The 20,969-nt window shown below is 38.5% G+C and overlaps 1 protein-coding gene across 1 annotated transcript in view; it reads left to right on the forward strand.

Moving 5' to 3' along the window:
- The first annotated feature begins 7,167 nt into the window (after positions 1 to 7,167).
- The window catches only part of KIF21A (kinesin family member 21A), a 70,045-nt gene continuing 56,243 nt past the window's right edge, over positions 7,168 to 20,969 (forward strand). The window contains exons 1-5 of the mRNA XM_009996792.1: positions 7,168 to 7,226; positions 14,753 to 14,978; positions 16,332 to 16,514; positions 19,703 to 19,825; positions 20,523 to 20,657. Of these exons, the coding sequence (XP_009995094.1) occupies positions 7,168 to 7,226; positions 14,753 to 14,978; positions 16,332 to 16,514; positions 19,703 to 19,825; positions 20,523 to 20,657 (726 nt within the window). The remainder of the gene's footprint in view (positions 7,227 to 14,752; positions 14,979 to 16,331; positions 16,515 to 19,702; positions 19,826 to 20,522; positions 20,658 to 20,969) is intronic.

Here is a 20,969-nt window from a genome sequence, read left to right on the forward strand (position 1 = left end):
GACCTGGACAAGGGGATAGAGTGCACCAGAATCAAGTTTGCTGATGATACAAAACTGGGAGGAGTGGTGGACACACCAGAAGGCTGTGCTGCCTTTTAGCATAACCTGGACAGTCTGGAGAGCAGGTCTGGGGAAAAGGACCTTGGGTTCCTGGTAGACAACAACTGACCATGAGCCAACAATGTGCCCTTGCAGCCAAGAAGGCTAATGCCATCCTGAGGTGCCTTAAGAAGAGAGTGGTCAGTAGGTCAGGGGAGGTTTTTCTCCCCCTCTACTCCATTCTGGAGAAGCCACATCTGGAATACTGCATATAATTCTGGGCTCCCCAGTTCAAGGAGGACAAGAAACTACTGGAAGGAGTCCAGTGCAGGGCCACGAAGATTATTAGAGGAATGGAGGATCTGCCCTATGTGGAAAGGGTGCGAGAGCTCAGTCTGTTTAGCTTGGAGAAGAGGAAGACTGAGGTGGGAATGTCATAAACCCTTATAAATATCTAAAGGGTGGGTGTCAGGAGGATGAATCCTGTCTCTTCAGCAGTGTCCAATGACAAGACAAAGGGTGGTAGGCACAAGCTGGAATACAGATGGTTCAAATTATAAATAAGGGAAAAATTACTGTGAGGGTAACAGAGCACTGCAACAGGCTGCTCAGAGAGGCTGTGGAATCTCCATCTCTGGAGACATTAAAAACCCATCTGGATGTGTTCCTGTGTGATCAAGTGTAGGTGGTCCTGCTCGAGCAGGGAGGTTGAACTGGATGGTCTTCAGAGGTCCCATCCAACCCTTACCACTCTGTGTCTCTGTCTCTGGTAGAAGTTAATACTGAAGGATCTTGAACATCAGTCAGGTGATAAGCATAAATTGATCAGTTTTTAAGTGTTTTATTTGACTTAAGGCATTCCCTAATATGTTTCTCCATCTGTACATCAAGGATGTTCTTCTCTACTGGCAGTGGGCAAATGTAATACCCTAGACAATGGGGAAGAAGCCATAATGACTGCAGCTTTTTGCACAGCGTAGAGATCTTTGCCCAAACCAAACAAATAGAAGTTGAAATATTCCAATAATTCACATATTAAAATATGAAAATGTTTAGAAAAAGTTTCTAGTTTGTCAGCCAGAAAATTATTTTCCATGTAGTATCCACATTCAGACATGGGTCTGTTTTGTTTGTTTTCTTTCAATATTAGACAAGGAGCTCTTTTTATTAAAAAAGCTTTTGACCATGCTAATTTCTTGTCTTTCTTCAGGGTATTGCATCTGAATGTGTGCTACAGGTGTTTTCTTATGTGAGAACTGAAGGTGTGTAAATGAAGAGAACTGCATTTGTGTGAGAAGCTACTACTCTGCACTTACCTAGTCTCATGCATATGTTGTCTTGTACATCCTTCTGTATTACTTCCCTTGGAGTGAATAAAAGGCTGAAGACGTGAAACAATGGCAGCTTGGCCCTTGGTGCACATGTTGTTGCACTGGAGAGCTCCCTTCCTGCTCGCCTTGGGTTGTGAATTTGTGTGGAAAGTGGCTTTCCTGTGAAGTTCCAGATTCCAGTGGATTTCTTGCACAGATGAGCTAGGCCCTGATAGTCTTTAAAACAGTACCAACTGCAAACTTATTTCACTAGTCAGCCATGACCAGTCCCTTTCTTTTGACTTCTCTTGCTATTTAAGCTCCAATTATTTTAGCTTTCCCCTGTTATTTCCATTTAAACGCTAAATATGTTCTCAATAACAAAAATACTTGTTTTTCCTTTCCCCTCTCCACTGCATCTGAAAATCTGCCTGTGGTTAGCAGAACAACAGATATTGGCCTGTGGATGATCTGGCTTTTGCACCTGGTTGAAACTTCATGGGAAGTGTTGTTAGAGTCAGTACTAAGAGACTGGCAAATATCTCAACTGATAGGGGGGGACTGAAGAATGGAGGAAGAAGGGGGGCAGAGTTTGGGGACTGTCAGTTTATATTTGCCTGAAATGTTTGCTTGCAACAAAAGAGCCTCCAGCATCTTGCTGAGCAATCAGTTCAGACCATGACTCAGTGTGGAAAAATGCTACCTACTGAATTTCTAGCATAGTTTCCTGAATTGCCCTGACTTTGAACTAACTTTTTAGAGGTCTTCTTTTAAAGCATCATATGAAACCAACATAGAGCAGTGAGGTGGTTAGGTCTTTACAAGGCAGCTGAGTACAGTGTCACTACATAGGAACAGAAAGATGGAAAAAGTAGTCTATAATTTTTTATGCTGTTGCTGCTGAGGTGGATGTTTTTGCAGCCCTGCAAATAGAATGAATAGTTATGAAGGAAAGAATTAAAATTGGAGATTGCCATTCAGACCTAAAAATGTGTAGCTGAGCCAGAAAGACTGAAGAAGGTGAATAGTTATGTTCTTTTCTGTTTTGCAAGTTTTAAAACAGATATTACTAAATAAAGCAAGTAGGTTATTTTCCTGTACTGCAGAGTTAGGATTTACCAGCCCAGAGCTTTCAGCTACTGCTTGAACAGTCTACCTTCTGTTTTGAAACAGAGCAACTACTGTTCATTAGAAACAGTCAACAATAAATATGAAGACATTTTCTGCAGTTTGCTTTGGAACTTGGTGGATCGGGTGTTATGGATACAGCACTTTTTTTACAAGGAATGGCAGAGAAATCATGCAGTAGTTTTTGTTCCAAGAATGTTGCACTGAAAATTAACAGAGTAAAGGCACTATTTGGAGCAGGTTATTGAAACACTCTTTTTAGCTGTCTTGTTCCATTGTGAAGTGTCTGGTTGTTATTTTAGTAGTATTAACTAAGAAGTAATTTCAGTAATTATTAATGACAACTTGTAAATTTCTTTTAACTGACCTGATCCTCCTTTTCTTTTGTTGTATTTAACTGTAATTACTTGGGAAGTGCCTTGTAGCTTTAGCTATAGTAAGTGTGTCATTAATGGTCTGTGTGTTTTGCATGAAATGTCATTCTGAGACCTGTGGCTCATAAGTATAAAGCAACCAACTGCCCTAGACATGAGAATACGTAACTGGGAAGATCATAGAATCATAGAATGAATCCTGGAATGGTTAAGGTTGGAAGGGACCTTAAAGATCATCAGGTTCCGACCTCCCTACTGTAAGCAGGGACACCTCACACTAAACCAGGCTGCACAAAGCCTCATCCAACCTGGTCTTGAACACCTCCAAGGAGGGGTTTTCCGTAACCTCCCTAGGCAACCTATTCCAGCACCTTACTGCCCTCAAGGTGAAGAATTTCTTCCTGATGTCTAATCTAAATCTACCCTCTTTCAGTTTAAAACCATTACCCCTTGCTCCCTCCCAAGCTTTATTGTAGGCCCCCTTCAGGTGCTGGAAGGCCTCTGTAATGTCCCCCTAGAACCTTCTCTTTTCCAGGCTGAACAGCCCCAACTCCCTTAGCCTGTATTTATAGCAAAGGTGCTCCAGCCCTCATATCATCTTCATGGCCCTTCTCTGGATCCTTTCCAACAGCTCCATGTCTTTCCTGTGATGAGGACTCTACAGCTGTATGTGGTATTCCAGGTGGGGTCTCACCAGAGCAGAGTAGCTAAATTCTCTGTAAGGAGGTGAAAGAAATTAAAACAATTTTCAGAGCTACAGTAGTTGTGGCATGAACATGTAGTGTTTTCTGGGCTGTAGCGCTAAAGGCTGGGAGAATTGTGTGTGGGTAGGTGGGTGTGTGGGTGTTTGTGAAAAGGAAAGGGAAATCTGGGTAAAGGAGACAACAATTAAGTTATTTGCAGCAAACATAGGAAACACTTTTAACTTTGTTTAAAAATAATAGAGTACCTATTTTTAAAAATTAGGCTATTTTTAAGAAGTAGTAAAGTTCTAGAATAGACATACACTTAACTGTTAAGAGTAAGAAATTGAATGAAGCCTAGTGTTGGCATCACAGACGGGCTTTTTGATCATCTGGATAATCTTGCATTACATTGGTTTATTTTCTCTCCTTTTGAAAAAAAATTTTTTTTTGAGTGAATAAACACTGTTTTCTTTGCCTATTTCTGAATGTACTTAAACTCTCGAGTTCCCTGAAGGTGTTGGTAACTTGGAATGTTAGGAAGTTCCTGAGTGTATATATGTACTTACTTTTGAATTATTTCACTTAGTTGCATGAAATAGTTTTCTTCTAATGTTATTCCTTTGGCATTGCAGGTAAAACATTTTTATGTAGGGATGTGCCGAAGGAGTGTAATGGTCTGGAAGTAGGAGTATTTAGCATTGAACCAGAAAGCCACTGTCATTTATGTGCACTGGATCAAAAATATTATGTGGGCATTATAGTTCTTTTGTGAGTGTACTGCAATTCTAAGGCTGGTGTTTTTGAAGCCAGGTGTGACACAAACTGTGATTTTAGTCAAGTTTGACCTTGGTAATTGCACAATAGTTACAAGCGTGCTTTTATAAAGAGTGGGCCCCATCTATGTTTGTGTTGAGTAGTTTACTTTTTACACGCTTGGTGTGTTTGGATGTGTTAGGCTGATTGGGCCCTGGTTTACAAGAAGTATCCAAATAACCTCAAAATCCCTGAACTCTCTAAATGTGACTGATTTTAGATTTGCAGGTACTTAGACTTGTTGGTTTTTTTTTTATTGCATTATTATTATTATTTTAATTCCTTTGCCTTTTTCCTCTTAGACATAAATGTTATTCTGTAGCTTGGTAAAGCAGCAGTGGCTACAGTGTTTTGGGGGATTGAGTAGCCTATATTCATCACATTACTTCTGAGAGTACTGTTTAATCTCAGCAGAATTCCTGCGCTGTAAAATTTCTGGAAACAAAGTGTCTCTGAAAGTCTGGCAACACTTGTTACCGTGACTCATTACTAGGCTGCTGGGCTGTTTGCTCTTCACCAAGCTTTCCTTAAACTCTCTTTGGACTGAGTTTTTTCATCTTAAGTTACATATAATGACATGTCTAGCAGATTTAATCTCTGTTAAGTGTTCAGTCGTATAGCAGGAAGATGCTACAGCAAATGTATTCCTTTTCCTGATACTGCCTTAATTACATAATTAATACCAGGCTCTGGTAAATGTTACCAGCAGTGTGACTCAGCCACTCCTTGCAGCTCTGCACTCCAGGGCAGGAATGAAGGCATCTTCTAGCTTAGATGTTAAAGCTAAATTCTGAAGGAAAATACCCCCCATAATTTGCAATAGAAATATCGAGTGACATGCTCTTTCTATATAGAATTGATTTCTTCATGAATCCTTATCCACAAAAAGATACGCTTGATTGCCTAATTGACCTCTTTGTACCCATTAGTGCAGTAGTGGTAGACACTGTTCCGGGGACACACCAAGAGACCTTTATTTCCTTTTTCCTTTTGAATTTGTGACCTCTATGCTCTTTAAGCACTGTGACAATCAGGAGTTATTACCATAAATTTTTCATAATAATAATCTGTTAGTCTTCAGTATTGCCAGTGCTAGTGGTTGATGTGAAACACCAATGAAATGGGAATGTTATTTCAGACTTTTATGCCTGAGGTTAGTAGTCTTAAAGACAAAACATATTTTTCAATAGAAACCTTAAACTTAGAAGAAGCAAGTGCAGTCATGGGAGAGAGGCAAATTGAATGTGTTTTAAGGCAGTAATTTTTTCCTTGATTTGGGTTTTTGGATATTGAGTGTCATATATAAACATATCTAGGGCACAGTCATCAAATTGCAGACTGGTTGAACCCTCTGGGAAGCTACCATTTTGGTGACATGGCTCTGCTTCCTTGAGGTAGATTTTTAGGTTACATGTTTGCCATGTTCCTTCATTTCCTGTGTTGGTCCTGAAGGCCTTTATTTGATTTCTGACAGGCCTTTTGGATGCTCTGCTGTTCTTCCAACTGTGGGGTCCTGTCCCGAAGTGCAGTGTAAGCAGTGAGCACCTTCTGGAGTTCCTTTTTTTTTTTTTTTTTTTTTTTAAGATAACAAAGATTCCCAAGTATTATTTTTTCAAGGTTAAACCTTACAGGAGGAGTAGGCTATGACTTGAGTATTTGTCTATTTCCACATATTTGGTACAATGTGGTGTCCAGACCTTGAGCTGATGCTGCCCACCCTAGCAGTACAGCTTTGCACTGTGTTCCACTGAGCTGTAACAGCAGAGATACTTGTGCTTCTTCTAAAATTACTTGTTGATGCTCCCTGATGAGGAGAGGCAAGCTCTCCAGCCTAATAACTACATGGAGATCGGGTGTCTGTAGTCCCTTTCAGCACTAGGGTTTGTTTGACCCATGCTTGCTGGCACCAAGGTCTGTATTCTGCCACTGTGTTGCATGGCACTGATGTGCCTGTATTCCTGCATGGCATGAAACGAATTTAGAACTTTAGTTTTAGGAAGGTCTAACTCCTTATTTAATTTCTTGCTAATAAACCATAAACATTTCAAGTTTTAATTTGTAAATTTAAATTTGCTGAATTTGCTCAGATCTCATTTTCTCTGATACTGTTATTATTTCTCTTCTAGCTTTCTAACAGTGGTGAGGTATCTAACATAAGATGTTAATGAAAAAAGAAGGCAAGTAGCACAGTAGAACAATTTTTAAAAATCTGTTTGCCTTAGAAGTGTAGTTTCAAATAGCAGTTTACTTCCATTCAGACTGCACTTGGATTTGGAGGTATGCCAGTCCTGTGCCTGGCAGGCATCTGAAAACTTATGGTAGTGCTGCTTTTCCATCAGAGTTGACCTTGTCTTGAAGTAGAAATAATCAAAGGCTGTACATATCCTGCAATACTGTCCTCTCTTCTCTCTCTCAAAAGTCAAATTGTTGTTGAAAGCTGTGGATTTCTTTGCTCACTAAAGAGTAAATTAGTCGACAAGAAATCACAAGGAGGAGGTTTTGATGAAGCATTTATTAATTTTATAATGAAAGATGTTGGAGGTCTTCTATATCTACTGGAGGATCATTTAGCCCTTCTGTGGGAGGCAGGGATCGGAAGGGAGTGTGCAGGGCAGTAGGTAGTCTGTGTGAGGGCAGGCTTGGACCTTTCCCCTCCCTGTGTTTTCTTTTCTTGGCAGAAGCACAGGACTGTGCCTGTCAGCCTGAGGATGCCATCTGTGTTGCACAGCCTGTTAGACTGTTACAGAATTGCACAAGAATTAATCTGAAATCATACTGCTAAACTGTGTTCTGGCTAGCCATAGGGGCTGCCCCGAGATGCTGCCATTGTCCCGTGTTTCAGGAGCCAAGGAAAGCAGCAGCCTGAGAAACTGCCTCAGCCTGGCACTGCAAACGTAATCCCCAGCGTGAGCAGTTAATGGGTAGATGAGCTGGTCAGATGTAAGCTGCTGAAAAGGGGAATTGTTTTATAAAATTATATTAAAAATAGCTGAAGAGAGAGAATGTAGGGGAGGAGAACCGGACAAATCTAGTTACAGCAGTGGTACATGTCCTCAGTTGAATTTAATTCCTGTTTTCTGTTTGCTGTCTTCTCATCATGTGCAAACTGGAAGTGACAGCCTGCAGCACTGAAGCAAAATATTCTGCATTTGTGTTTTTGAACAGGAATCTTTTTGTTTGCAGTAAACGAGTTAGCTGTAGAAAATATACTCTCAGGGCCCATTTGGTAACTAAGTGGTTGATTTTGCTGGGCGTTTTAAGCTAAGGGCTTAGATGCTCATGTTTAATGGCTACACATGGATTGAAGGGAGGTTGATACCTTTATCAGTAACTTAGTAGGATTTTGGAATAAAATCTGGACCACATAGACCCTATTTTAGCTTCTGTCACAGTACTTAATACATTTTTATGTGCAAGAGCTATCTGTGAAGTTTTATTCTCTAGTGTTGCCAAACTTGCATCAAGATACCTACCTGACATGCCTGAAAGTTTCCTGGTGTATAAGACAAACATTCACATGCAGAACACCAGCCTCACTTGTGCTTGCCCAGGGAGCTGGTGTAAGTTTATGCTGAAGAAACACCTGGACTCTGCCTTAGCTTCTGTGGGCTCCAGGTTCACACAGCACCTGCTGGCAGGGCTGGGCTCAGTCTAGACCATGGCCGCCATGGCAACTTTAGAGAAACACTGATGGGAACGGTGCCCAAACCTGACATCAGAGCGATTGGGTTACAGGCACAGCAAGCTCCTGCTCATGGCCTGGGCTGGGTGGCTGGTGTGTGCCTGTGCCTCTCTCAGGTGAAGCAGGTTCACAGGGTGGGAGATGATGCACAGCAGGGAAAAAAGACTTTTTGAGGTGCTGGGTAGCCAACTGGCACAGTTTGGCTGCTGAGTCACATCTTGTGTAATCGCTGTAACTTGCGTATCTGTAACTGCATGTCCTTCATACATATTAATACCAGTATGCATAATGCTAGTGATTGATATCAGTTAATGGTACGATATCATATTGGTGACAACGATTAAGGCATCCAGAAACTAAGTCTTTCTGCAGAAGTGGTCCTGTTACAAAGGTACCCTGGATTTGTAATGCACTTGGTTTGCTTCTGTTTATTAGGATGGCTTTTATTCCATTATTCATTCAGTTGTTAAACTATTTTATGAAGGCTTGTTTGTTCTGCCATTGTAAGCACTTGAAACAAATGGATTTCACCCTGAAGGCCATCAAGGGCTGCTGATAGTACAGTGTATTTATGGCTTGCTGGGAGGCAACTGTCTAGCTGGCATTTTATAAGAAAAGCAGGAGACAAATGATCTGGGCTTTGCCTGAAGTTCACCATAAGTGTAGGGGTTTGTTTTGGTAGTAACCTTGAGGAGAGATTGCTATGTGGTATCATTTGTAGGCATTGAGTTTGATTTTAATTTGTAATTTGAATCATTCTGAAGTGGACTTGAAATTTCACAATAATTTTTTTAATTTATTTTTTTTTTTTTTCAGAAGGATATGAGCTGGAAGGTGAGGTGTTGACTTACAGTACTCTTGCACTTTTTTTTGTCATGAAAAGTTGGGAGTGTGGGTATGTATGTGTGTTTCTGCAGTTAAAAAGCAGGGTAAGAGCATACTGAAACACTTCTCAGACTTTTCATACTAGTTTTGCTGGACACCAAAACCCTCTTTGGAAATGATGAGAAGAACATTACAGGGCTGCATCTATATTGAAGGTTGCTGAATGGTAACTCAACAAATATGAGCAACATATATTTTTACTTGTAGGTGTTGTTTAGCACCAGAGGGAGTGTTGCCTTAAGCAATGGAGGTGCAGGGGCCATTGTGCCTAGATGTACTGGCAACAAAGCTGAGAGGCTTGTTCCTGTGTCCATATTGCTGTGCTATGAAGAGGTGGACCTGGCAATTGTCATATGCCAGCCTCTTTCGTATTCTTAAACCTCATTGAAAGATAGAGTTAATATATCAATCAGCTATTTCAGATTAATGCATTCAGATGCTATAGTTATGGTCTCATTTGAAGGTGTTGATGATCATAGAAGCAAGCAAGCTTCCAGTGTGTGCTAGCAAAAATATTGAAAGTTTATGCAAACAAAAGTATTAGATGTCTGTGGGATGAAATCTGTTTAGCTTTCTTTACTCCCTCCTTGATGTGAGGGAGTATGTTTAATGGGAGTGGTTTAAGGAGCATAAATGTAATGGAAAAGAAAAGAGAGGGAATTGTGACGCTGTCATTAATGGCAGGAAGCTGTTTTCTTCTGGTTTTGGAGAGCTTTTATTTGTTTTTCTAGTTTATGTTGCCTGCTACACGTCATTAAAAGTTTTATTACGTGCTCTTAGATTTAATATTTCATATACCCACTGTGAAACTTAATTATATGAAATTTAATAGGTTTAGTGAAGTAAGAGAGGAGTATTGGAGAGTCTTGGGTTTACAAGTTAACTTGTTTCCTCTTCAGGGCTCCATGTGATTTGAGTGATGTTTGAATGCATGCTTTTCTGAGCAAGGTGAACACAGTCCTTTCCACACAGCAGAGTTCAATGAAAAAGAGCTTTACCTGGGACGTCATGGTCATGTTTTGTTCTTTCCAGCCCTCAGCTTCTGGGTAGTTACTTCCATATAAAAGATAAATCTGATTTTTTTTCCTTCTTTCTTTTTTTTCCATAAAACAATAATTAATGATTTGATGTTTTGCCCTTTATAGATCACTCTTAGAAGTTCTTGTTTGCTTATTGCTATAGTGTACAGGTGCTGAGAAGGTATATGGTAATTGTTGTTATAATTACCCTTTGTTAGAGTAATATTTGCAATATTTCACTTGGAGATGCAAAATTTAAAAAATTGATTGTCTTGTATAGTTTATGAAATTAGATTCAGGAACGTGTGAAGATTCCTGGGGAAAACTTAGGTAAAGGAAACGTTCTTAAATGGACAGTCTGAGAGATAAAAATTTTCAGTAGCTAAAAGGGGGCAATTGTGTAGGTATGTATATCTACCTAGCTATGCTCTTGTAAATCCATATGTATCTAAATAATATTTAAATTACTAGGACAATTTTCCATCCCTAGAAATAAACTATGATAGGATGTTTTAAAAATAAATATTTTTATATTATATAGTTTAAATATGAATCAATTCTGGGAAGTTGGTTGTCTTGCCTAACACAGGGTATTGACCTCCCATCATTGCTGCAGTTCCTGAGCTGTATTGTCTGATTCTGTTCTAGCTCACAGTATTTTTAGCAGAAACATAGTGCACCTATTCTACTGAGAGATTAGTTCCAGTACAATACAGTGCATGACTGTACCACCACTGGCTATTTTTGCCCTCCCTAATTAGACAGTTTGTCCCAGTGTGCTGAGGCAGAATAGATTTAGGGGATTAAGCTTCGTGTGTGTGGCCTGGAGGCTCTGCAAAGTACGAGTAAACAAGAGTTAGGTGTGTTCGTGCTTTGGAGAGGAGGAGGAAAGGATGCAAGACAAAATGTTTGGGAAGTTGCCACATCTAAGGAGATGTGACTGGAAAAAGGTAGAAAACACCTGATTGTATACAATTAAGAGAGTAGCCTGAAAAACAGGTGAGATGGGGTGTCACGGAAGAGAAAATGGGTGAAGTCAAACTGGTCCTGAAGAATAATAGCAGTGGCAGACTGGCCAGGCTGGGACCTGGGCAAGGACAGCAGAATGAACTCTTAACATTTTAAAGCATGGGTGCTGCCTGCTTTGCTAACAGAAGAGACCGCTTTAAAACATGAGAGTGGCAAAGGTTTGGCTCTTAGAAGAAGGAAAAGTCACTTTCCCATTTTACGTGTGGGATGGAGGAGGAGGTGTTCCTATAGCCAGAGCTGGAGCAGAATCTGATCTGTGTGAGAACTATTACTTGCTGGACTACACGTCCAGTGTGAATAGTAAGACTTTTTGAGAGCCATGAGGTTTAGGTAATCTGCTCACACTGTTCATAAGTGGCCAGAGATCAGGTTGAAGGAGAGGCAAATATTTTTGCTTTGTCATTAAGGTCATCACCATTAGCTTGGTGCTAAACTTTTCCAGAGAGCTATATAGATTTCAGAGCATGACATATCCCTTGAGCAGACTTCAGGTTCAGTCGTTAAGATCTCTTGTCTGAGTATTCTTTTTGGGAAGATATCTTTCCAACCTGACACAGCTGTGATCTCTCTGGTTGCCTCCTCCCAGCTTGGTGGTTGAGTGGGACGTTGTGTAAGAGCAATTACAGAATGAGAAGGGAGTCTGCCTTTGGGGTGAAGTTTTCGCGATACAGAGCGTCTTGCTTTGTTTTATCTTTGTGCTGTATATCTGCTGGTGAAATGCTACATTTTCTTAGCACTGCCTTCAGTTTTAGTGATAAGTCAGGGAAGGAGGGCACCATCATTGCTACTTGGTCCTTGGATGTTGTGTTATAACCCAGGGGGAAAGTGAGTGAGCCAGTAAGGCGCTGCTAGTAGTGACTCAGCTCAGCTGATCCCTGGAATGGTATCTTGCTGTGGCCTGATTATGCTCACAGCACTGAGAGCTTGCTGTTGTGCTGAGTTTTAGAGAAGCAGAGCGCTCGGAGGTGCTCTCTGGCTGCAAGGCAGGGAGCTAGCTGGGAGGACTCCCGGGAAGTCTCTGGATCGAAACTACTCGCTTGACAGTCCTGTCATCACTGTAATAATTATCATGCAAATCATTGGTATTTTAGGCATGTTGTTCCTCTTTGTGGTCACTTGGAGCCTTTACTTAGTAGTAGAAAAGAGAGAACTATTCAGCACCTGTCATAATTATATCAATTCCTCAGCACAAAAAATTCTGAACCTTCTTTTTTTAAAACAAAAGATAATGAAAATACATGAAGAAACTATTTTTTATAGTTGTCATGATTTGCAAGTCAGTACTAAAAGCTCTTCATAAGTAGGAGAGAAGTTGAGTTTTTTGGGATGCACAGAAAGAAATTTAAATTAAAAAATATGTTCCATCTTGATTTTTTTAGAAATGGTCTTTCTAGGTTTTCCTGTACTAGAAAACAATGTGAGCAGTACCTCTGGAGCTTTAGAAGCCCTCAGAATTCATGCTTGTAAGAACAATTGATTGGCTTTGTGCTGTCTGCATTGGATTAGTGAAAGAATAGACTGCTTAGGCTTAAAAAGAAGCTTGCCCTGTGACTGGCTTCCCAGCATTACAATAAGGCAGTGGAATAATGTACCAAGTTGGCATTTTCTAAACATTAAATGTTATAGGCAGCATGCTGCAATGTTCTATTTACTCAATTTTTTCAAGTGTGTAGAGTGATTTTAGGAAAGTCATATGATTTGGTTTGGCTTTGAAGATTTCCTCTCTTTACCTAGAAATAAAAGTATTTTATTATAAAACGTTAATTAGTCTAGAACAAAGTAATTTATTACAAGCTTTGGTACATGTTTATCATGTTTTGTGTTTAGCAGACACAGGTGCTAGTGGATCAGCTTGTTTGCTAGTGAAGAACCTAGGTAACTCCTGAATGTATTTTTAGCCTTCTTATTTCATTTAGGGGAAAAAAAACATGATAATGATTATGTTGTTAGCAAATCTGTGACCTGTATGCCACACCATGTCATTAAATGCAAATACTGTTTGTAGAATATTTGTGCCTATTTTACACATCATATAATCATTCTTTTGAGTTATATTTTTCAAAGGTTTGTTTCATTTTCACTCCATACTAGAGGATATGCTGACAAGGGAGGTACCTCCTGAGAGTTTATGAATTTTCCATAAAGGAATGAGAGTGCAGAAAACCTTACAAAGAAGTTATGGTTGTTCTCTAGTGTCATGCAATGGGATGTAACAAAACCTTTAGGATAAAAATTCTGAAAAATACTTGTGACAGTGATGCATGTCCCTGGGAGAAAAATTTGTCATCTGCAATAAGATGATGATTCATTGTGCTTGTTGTGATTTCCCCCCATTCAAGTTCTAACTAAAGTATGTGTGCTGATACAATTTGAATTGGTCAGTGTCAGTCCACTTGGAGATGTTGGAGACTAGTTTTCTCTGCATCAGCAAGCATTGGCATGTTTATAGTAGATCAGTAGGTAGCTTTGGGCCCTTATGTTTCCATTAGTTTTTGGAACAAGTTTCATGTGTTTGGATAAAGCATTTTGGCTGTCTTCTGTGAAAGGAGAACAATTTGTGCACACTGAAACTGGTCTGTGATCCAAACCGACATGTGGTTAAGTGAAGATGTCGAGGGAATTTGCTTCAAGACAGCACAGCTACCCCAAACACTAGTGCTGACACAGCCCTTGAAGCAGGGGATATGCCATGAGCATGTGCTTTTAAAATACGCCCCCTGTATACGCATGTTTATCTTTGACATTGTGTAACTGCAAGTAGGCACACCGAGATAAATACAGGTACTTGAAGACTGATATAAATGGAGAACTTATAGAAAGTATTTGTCTATAGTTTTTTTGTGTGTCATTCTGCTGCTGTTTTATCACCCTTGTATATAGCTTTATTTGTTGCTTGTCTCTTTACACGTTTGTTTGGTTTTTTTAATTTGGTGCTGCTTGGAGAACTTGGAAACATTTTTTTAAAAATGAGTAATTCTGTAAAAAATTATTAGTTAATTAAAGCTAGAAAAATGTTATGTTGACTAGGTTTTTTCTTCCTCATAGTAAACCATTAAACCAGTTGAATCACAAACTTCCACAGTCTTCTTTAGACACAGAGATAGTATATTAATTCATTTCTGACAAGGTTGCATGAGTATTTTGACAAAATTGGAGAGGAATTAATAAAATTACAGAATATAAGAAGTCTGTGATGGCTGTGTTCTGTAGTTTGTCAGAAACTGAACAATCAGAATTAAAAAATAGAATTTGTCTCAGCGGGGAAATAAAAAGGAATGAGACACTCTTACCTTTAGAACTTGTTGAAATTACTCTTTCCTTTAAGATGATATTTAGGCTTTGGGGGTTCTTGCTCCCAAGTTACTACTTAAAATGTTCTGCGTTTTTCCTGTTTCTGTTGCTATCAAAAAAAAAACCAACACTAATCCATTTATTCAATGAAAGCATGAAGAAGTCAGATAAAACAGGAAAGCTTGATTTCAAAGTCTGAAATGATCATGTAAGTTACTCTTTGGTAATGCATAGGGTACATAACTTCAGACTTCTAGGCAGGTTGTCAACTTGAATTTGGTAGGTGAACCTTCAGGGAAGGTTCATGAACAGTTTTAGCAGTGGGGTTCTGGTACAGTTGATACTGTGGTTCAAACAGCAGGAAGATTCCTGGCGTGATAAAAAATTCTCATTTTTTTAGTCACTAAGCAATTATTTTCAGATCTCTTATTGACGTTGTTTGTATGCTCCTCTTCCTGATTATAACCTCTAATACTACTACTTGTCTCTTTCAAAACAGAATTAGGCCACAGCTAGCCAAAGAGAAGATTGAAGGATGCCATATTTGTACATCTGTCACACCTGGTGAACCTCAAGTGTTCTTGGGAAAAGATAAGGCCTTCACTTTTGATTATGTCTTTAACATCGACTCGCAGCAAGAAGAGATCTATACACAATGTATAGAAAAACTGATTGAAGGTTGCTTTGAAGGCTATAATGCCACTGTCTTTGCTTATGGCCAAGTAAGCTTTACAATTTCATTTTAAAGCATTTATTTTGGAATAAACGGTTTTTCACAACTGGTCTTCTAAGTAGTGGAATGCATTAACATGTTGTTTTAGTGTCTTGGATTTATTTTATAAAAGGTATCCTGTAGGAGACTGTTCAGGAGTTTGTGTAGATCTTAGGCAAAATGGCAATTGAAACATAAAAGATCTGTATAGGTGGTAGTTCTGAAGTAACATCAATGCTGAAAACAGCATGAATGTGTAAAATTCCAGAATTCACCCAGCAATAGAAATTGGTGACTAAATCAGTTGATATACAGAGGTTATAATGAAATTCTCTGAGCAATTATCCATCTGTCTGCATTTTCAGACACTTTTGGGCACAGGAGCTTTTTTAAAAATAGATCCTAGGGAACATCAGACCACATTGTTTGTTTGTGGCCAAAATGTAGAGATCAAATTCCAAAGTCAGAATTTTTCATAGAGAACACACCCTCTCAGTACACTGGGCACACATTTTACTTCTCAAAGCTGAAATACAATCATAGAATCATAGGGGTTGGAAGGGACCTCTGAAGATCATCGAGTCCAACCCCCAGTTACAGACAATGTCAAGACCACATTTTTGTCTTCTGAATATTCCTTTAGGAGTTGATTGCATAAAACTTGGTCTTGGATATGGAATTTCACTGCTGTTAAACGTTGCCTCTCAAGTTAGCTGGTGAAGTCTAGTTATAGTGAAACAAAGCAGTTTGCAGATCCAGTTGAGAAGATTATGTTCAGCTGTGTGATACCATCTTTGTCTTAGACTTGACCCACTAATTAAGTGAAAACACAGCACTGCCTTGTCTTCTATGGGACTTGACATTTAATTAAGTAATTTTCCTGGTGGAGGTACAGCTTATATTCTTCAGTGCTGTCTATAAATTGAAAACAATGGTAATATTCCACCTGAGATATTCAGACATCATAATTAAGGGAGTCATTTGATCTACTTCAGTAAAGAATTGCAAATGCTGCTACTACCTGGGAAATATATGCTTTAATTAACAGTCTTGGTTAAAAATATTAACTGTTCTGCTGACCTACAAGGCTGATGTAAACAGCTTACAGGAAGCTTGTAGGGGAAAGGTTATGAAGGATTGAACTGATCCCTACCTTCTCGTATGTGATCTATAGATAAACAGTAGAGTTTGTCTGACTTCTGCTGTTTATCTATTTTTCAAAATCGCCTGTGTTGTGCATGTTAATGCTGTAAGGATGTTAGACTGACTTAATATTCACTGTCCCACATTAGTGGTCACAAAATTAATTTCTCTGACTTGATGTTATTAAAGTGGTCTAGTGACTAGTTCTTTTTCAATTTAGACAGGTGCTGGCAAAACATACACCATGGGCACTGGCTTTGATGTGAATATAACAGAAGAGGAGCAAGGCATTATATCACGTGCTGTTAAGCATCTTTTCAGATGTATTGAAGAAAAGAAACAAGCTGCTATTAAACAAGGACTTCCACCTCCAGATTTTAAAGTGAATGCACAGTTCTTAGAGGTAAATATGATCTGTTTTTGTGTGTAGCTTCATGTTATTTTTTTAGAAAACTAATTAACATTTTTCTGGTTGCTACTTTTATGTTCTTTTCCCACGAGTTATTTTGAATCAGTTTTCAAGATTTCAAAAGGAAATTTTATGGCGTTTGTTTCAGCTCATCAATTTATGAAAAAGAGCTTTTTTATCTTATTCCAATTATTTTAGTAGTTTCCTGTACAGAGTTATTTTGAAGTGCAGAAATAATTATAGAAGTTGTCATTTATCCCATTCTGCATCACACATTTGTGGGCCCTGTTGCTCTTGCCTGTTTGTAATTATTTGCAAAACATTAAAGAAAAACTATATATAAAAAATCAATTATACTTTGTGCCTTTGAACAGTGACCATGCTTTGCCAACTTGTGTCACTTTGCCATAGATTTCTTTAGCTTTCAAAATCTTTTTTAGGAGACTTGTTATATTCCCTTCACCAAAGAAGAGACCTAGTATAAAAGTACTTCCTTCTGTGATCCCCAGTGGTTTAAAATTGGGCTTTTGTGTCACTGTTCCTTTCTATTAGACCCAGAGAAAACCCATGTCAGTGCTGTGGAGAAACTGGTCCCTTTGTACTTCCTTGTAGACACAACTACTGGTGAGAGAGGCCGTAATATCTGTGATCTTTCCGACCTGCAGGAGCTGTTGTTTTAAGTCTTGCAGCTCCTAATCTGTGTCTCCTGCTCATGGCACAGGTTTTTGTGGGGTTTTTTTCAATTGATTGATTTGGGTGTAACATATTTACATTCATTACCCAGCTGCAAAATCTGGTACTTTAAGCACACGGAGAGAGAATTAATTTAAGGAAGAGCAGGTATAAATGTGTGTTACTTCAGTATTTGCAACTTTATGTCAGGAGGAAAAACCCCACTTCTATATTGCCCAAGAGAAAAGCTGCTGGTTTAATTAACAGAGAAGTAAACGAGGTCCTTTAGTCATATGTTCCTATAATTGTTTTAAAGATTAACAAACTAGCAGTAGTTTTGCACTGGTGTAGGTTTGTCACTGCTAAACTTAAGCAGAGCTTTCTGTTGCTCTGGCTAATGTTTGCCTAGAGAGAGTCTAGGCTTGAGCATGGGAGGTGGGGGTGCTGTACTTTTCTGTTCTGTTTGAACATGGGGGAGCTGCAGCTTCACTTCTGCTTAGGCAACAGTAGTACTGAGAGGGGTAGTAACCAGTGTAGCTTCTGAATTCCTTGGTTTATTGGACAGAGCATTACAAAGGGGACTGCTGGAAGCCCAAAATGCAGAATGGTAATTGAATGTTATAGTGATAATGGCTATGCAGAATTGCAGCCAGTTCAACATATTTCAGATGAAATCTACATACTAAAGCCTGTCTTGCTTATTTAATGTAGAGAAAGGTGAAATTATTTATATAATAGTTTATCCTTTAACAAAATGTAACTTTTTTTTTTGGTGGATTTTAAAAATTGTATTGAGGCTAAATTGGAGCTTTCCCAGAAAGAGAGCTTTTTCTGATTAGTTACATATTATACAATACTCTTGTGTCAGAAAGCATCCTTTTCCTCTCATCCTATCTAATATTAGAACTGGATTACATAAACAATAAATTAGTTATTGAACAAGTTGAAGCAGTGTTGTTTATGGAATAACTCTGAAGTCTAACAGCTGAGTAACTATTTGAAACAGTGACTTCTGTTTGGTACTTTCTTGCTTTTCTCTGGTTGCTACAGTCTACTTCCCTTAATTTCTTGTCTTTCCTGGTAACTCTTCCGAAAGACAGGTGTATGCTGTCCTGTGCAATTGTAGGTGCTTTAGCAGTATCGTCTCTAAATTGTGACATCAGTTTGTTTGTACTCAGCAAAGTAAAACATTATTATCCATAAATATTATAAGGAGGAACCTTCTTACTAATTAAATGTAATTTTATTTTTTTTTATATGTAAAGAATGAAAAGCATCACATTCGTAAATGCTGAGCCTTTACTTCTCAGGGGTGGATTTTCACTTGTGAGAAGAGAAAGTCTCTTGCTTTTAGTGAATGAGAAAGTACATGGGGTGACTACACAACTATTGCAGTGGCTCTTTGGCTTTTACCTAAGGACTTTGGTCAAGGATTCAATCAGTCTCGTCTAAGCTCTGCAGAAGTGAATTCGTATAATCAAATTAAAGACACTGAAAATGTTCCATTGTGCATCAGCAAAGATCTGAGCCATGAGATTCCCAGAGCTTTTTCTGGATTTTTTTCTTTTTTTTGCCTTAATGTTTTCAATTGGATCTAAACATCTTTCCTGAAACTCAGAACTTTCTATATAAACCATCTCCTTTAACACCAATAACTGCACAGTAATTTCTGATGGCTTTCCTGGTTCTGATATAATTTACTGACCTAAAATTCTGATGTGCTTAATAATAGTGAGTTGAAAGACCACTAAATGTACATGTACAGGAGACCCAGTGAAACAGGAAGCAAACATTAAGCAGCCTGAAACGTAATAAATAGTTGTTGCTCACTTGACCACACCTGGAAATTGTAACTAAATCTGGGACACAAAAGTGCAGGTATTTTGTGGAGGAAGGTATAAAAGCTCTCCTCAAGAAGCCGTGCCATACTGTTTTGGCCTGGTTGTGTCTTTAATAAGCAGCTTGCATAAAAACTATTATATGCTAAATTCCTTCCGGGACAGGAATAGTTTATCTAAATGAAATAGAAATAAAATTATTAAGGTGTGAGAGGGGAGATGAGAAAAGGTGTGATGGCAGGGAGAGCAAGTGGAATGAGTTTGAAATGCTTGGAGAAGGGTGCAGCCCAGTGAATCAACAAAACAAAGGAGAAGCCCAAGGTTAAAGCTGAAGATGGCAGGTACCCACCCCAGAATCCACCACTGCTGTTGTTCTGCAGGCATTGGGTACCTCCCCTTGCCAGATGCCACCAAATAATTTTCATCTGATGATATGGAAGAAGTTACTGCTTGTTGGGGTGCATAGTAGTAAGATGTGCAGGCGAATTAATTTGTAGCAGCTCTATCATCCTATTGTCTTTGTAAGTTTGGATATTTCACAGCATGCTTTTTTGAGAGCTGTGGGATTTGATTTTTAGAACTTTCTCCATGTGCCATGCACAAATTTGTTAGTCTTTGGAGGAATTCCTTCCTAAAGTAATATACATTTTTTGCCTTTTTTTTTCTCCTCAGCTTTACAATGAAGAAATTCTCGATCTGTTTGATACCACACGTGATATTGATACAAAGAATAAAAAATCGAATATTAAAATACATGAAGATTCAGCAACCCGAATTGTGAATGGAGAATCAGAGGTGATAATTGAAAATAAGTTACTCTGTAACATACCAAGTACATTTTAAAAAAAAGTTTTCTCTATATTCAGATAAGCAGCTAAAAATAGAGGTTATGCATCTTAGATAATTCAGGTGTAAAATTTAGCTGAAATTTTTATTTAGTTTCTGTAGACTTAAATCTGATAAATGTTTGATATTAAGTGCATACCACTTTTTCACTTAATGCAGGGAACAGACTTCTGCTAATAACGTAGTTCTGCTTGGAGAGAAAATTTTAATATGCATGTAAATCTGACCTCCTAAATTTTGTATATGTTGCTTTTCCTGTGAGAGGAAAACTTTGCATGAGGACTGGTATGAGGTAAACTGCTGTTACTCTGCATTGCAAATCTGACTACAAATGTTAACGAACTGTAGGTTTTTGTACAAAGAGTACAAAAAATGTACATTTCTGCCACAGGTGAATGGAAGGAAGATTGCTATGTTACTACTGCAGACAGTAAAAAGAGCAAATAATAATATTAAAGTTTTTTTCTTTCAGAAACCACAAAAAATGCTTTTAGTGTATTATTTAAATTTATTTGTGCTTTTCGCATCTAGGAACTAAAATAATAGCAAAGAGAAAAAGCTTATTAATAGCCAAAACAGTAAGAGTTATAGGAACGCTTTTTATTTTAACTGCAAGCAATGCAATGTGCTTTTTTTTTTTTCCCAGATGATGCAGTGCTTGAAACTGGGGGCTTTGTCTCGAACCACTGCCAGCACTCAGATGAATGTTCAGAGCTCACGGTCACATGCTATCTTTACTATACACTTATGTCAAACCAGAGTTTGTCCTGCATTTAACACTGTATGTATCTTTGCTATTGTTAAACTTCACTTCAGTAACCATTTTTCAAAATGTGAATGTTGTTTTGGCAGCCAATGCTATTTGAATTGCACTTAGTAAAGATGCTACAGTCATCATCATGCTCGATGTATTTGCTAAGCATTATAATAATTTGATTTAATCTGTGCATATGTAACTATCTTCTAGCCAGAGGCAACAATAAACTTTAGCCTCTTACATGAACCTGCTCCTTCTCCTCTAGTGTTTTCATCAGTGTTTTGTTGCAACATACACATGTATGAAAGTTAAAATGTAATTTGTCTTAATTGGGAA

The sequence above is a fragment of the Chaetura pelagica genome, unplaced genomic scaffold, assembly GCF_000747805.2.
Source record: "Chaetura pelagica isolate M959 unplaced genomic scaffold, ChaPel_1.0 scaffold534, whole genome shotgun sequence".
Classification (NCBI taxonomy): Eukaryota; Metazoa; Chordata; class Aves; order Apodiformes; family Apodidae; genus Chaetura; species Chaetura pelagica.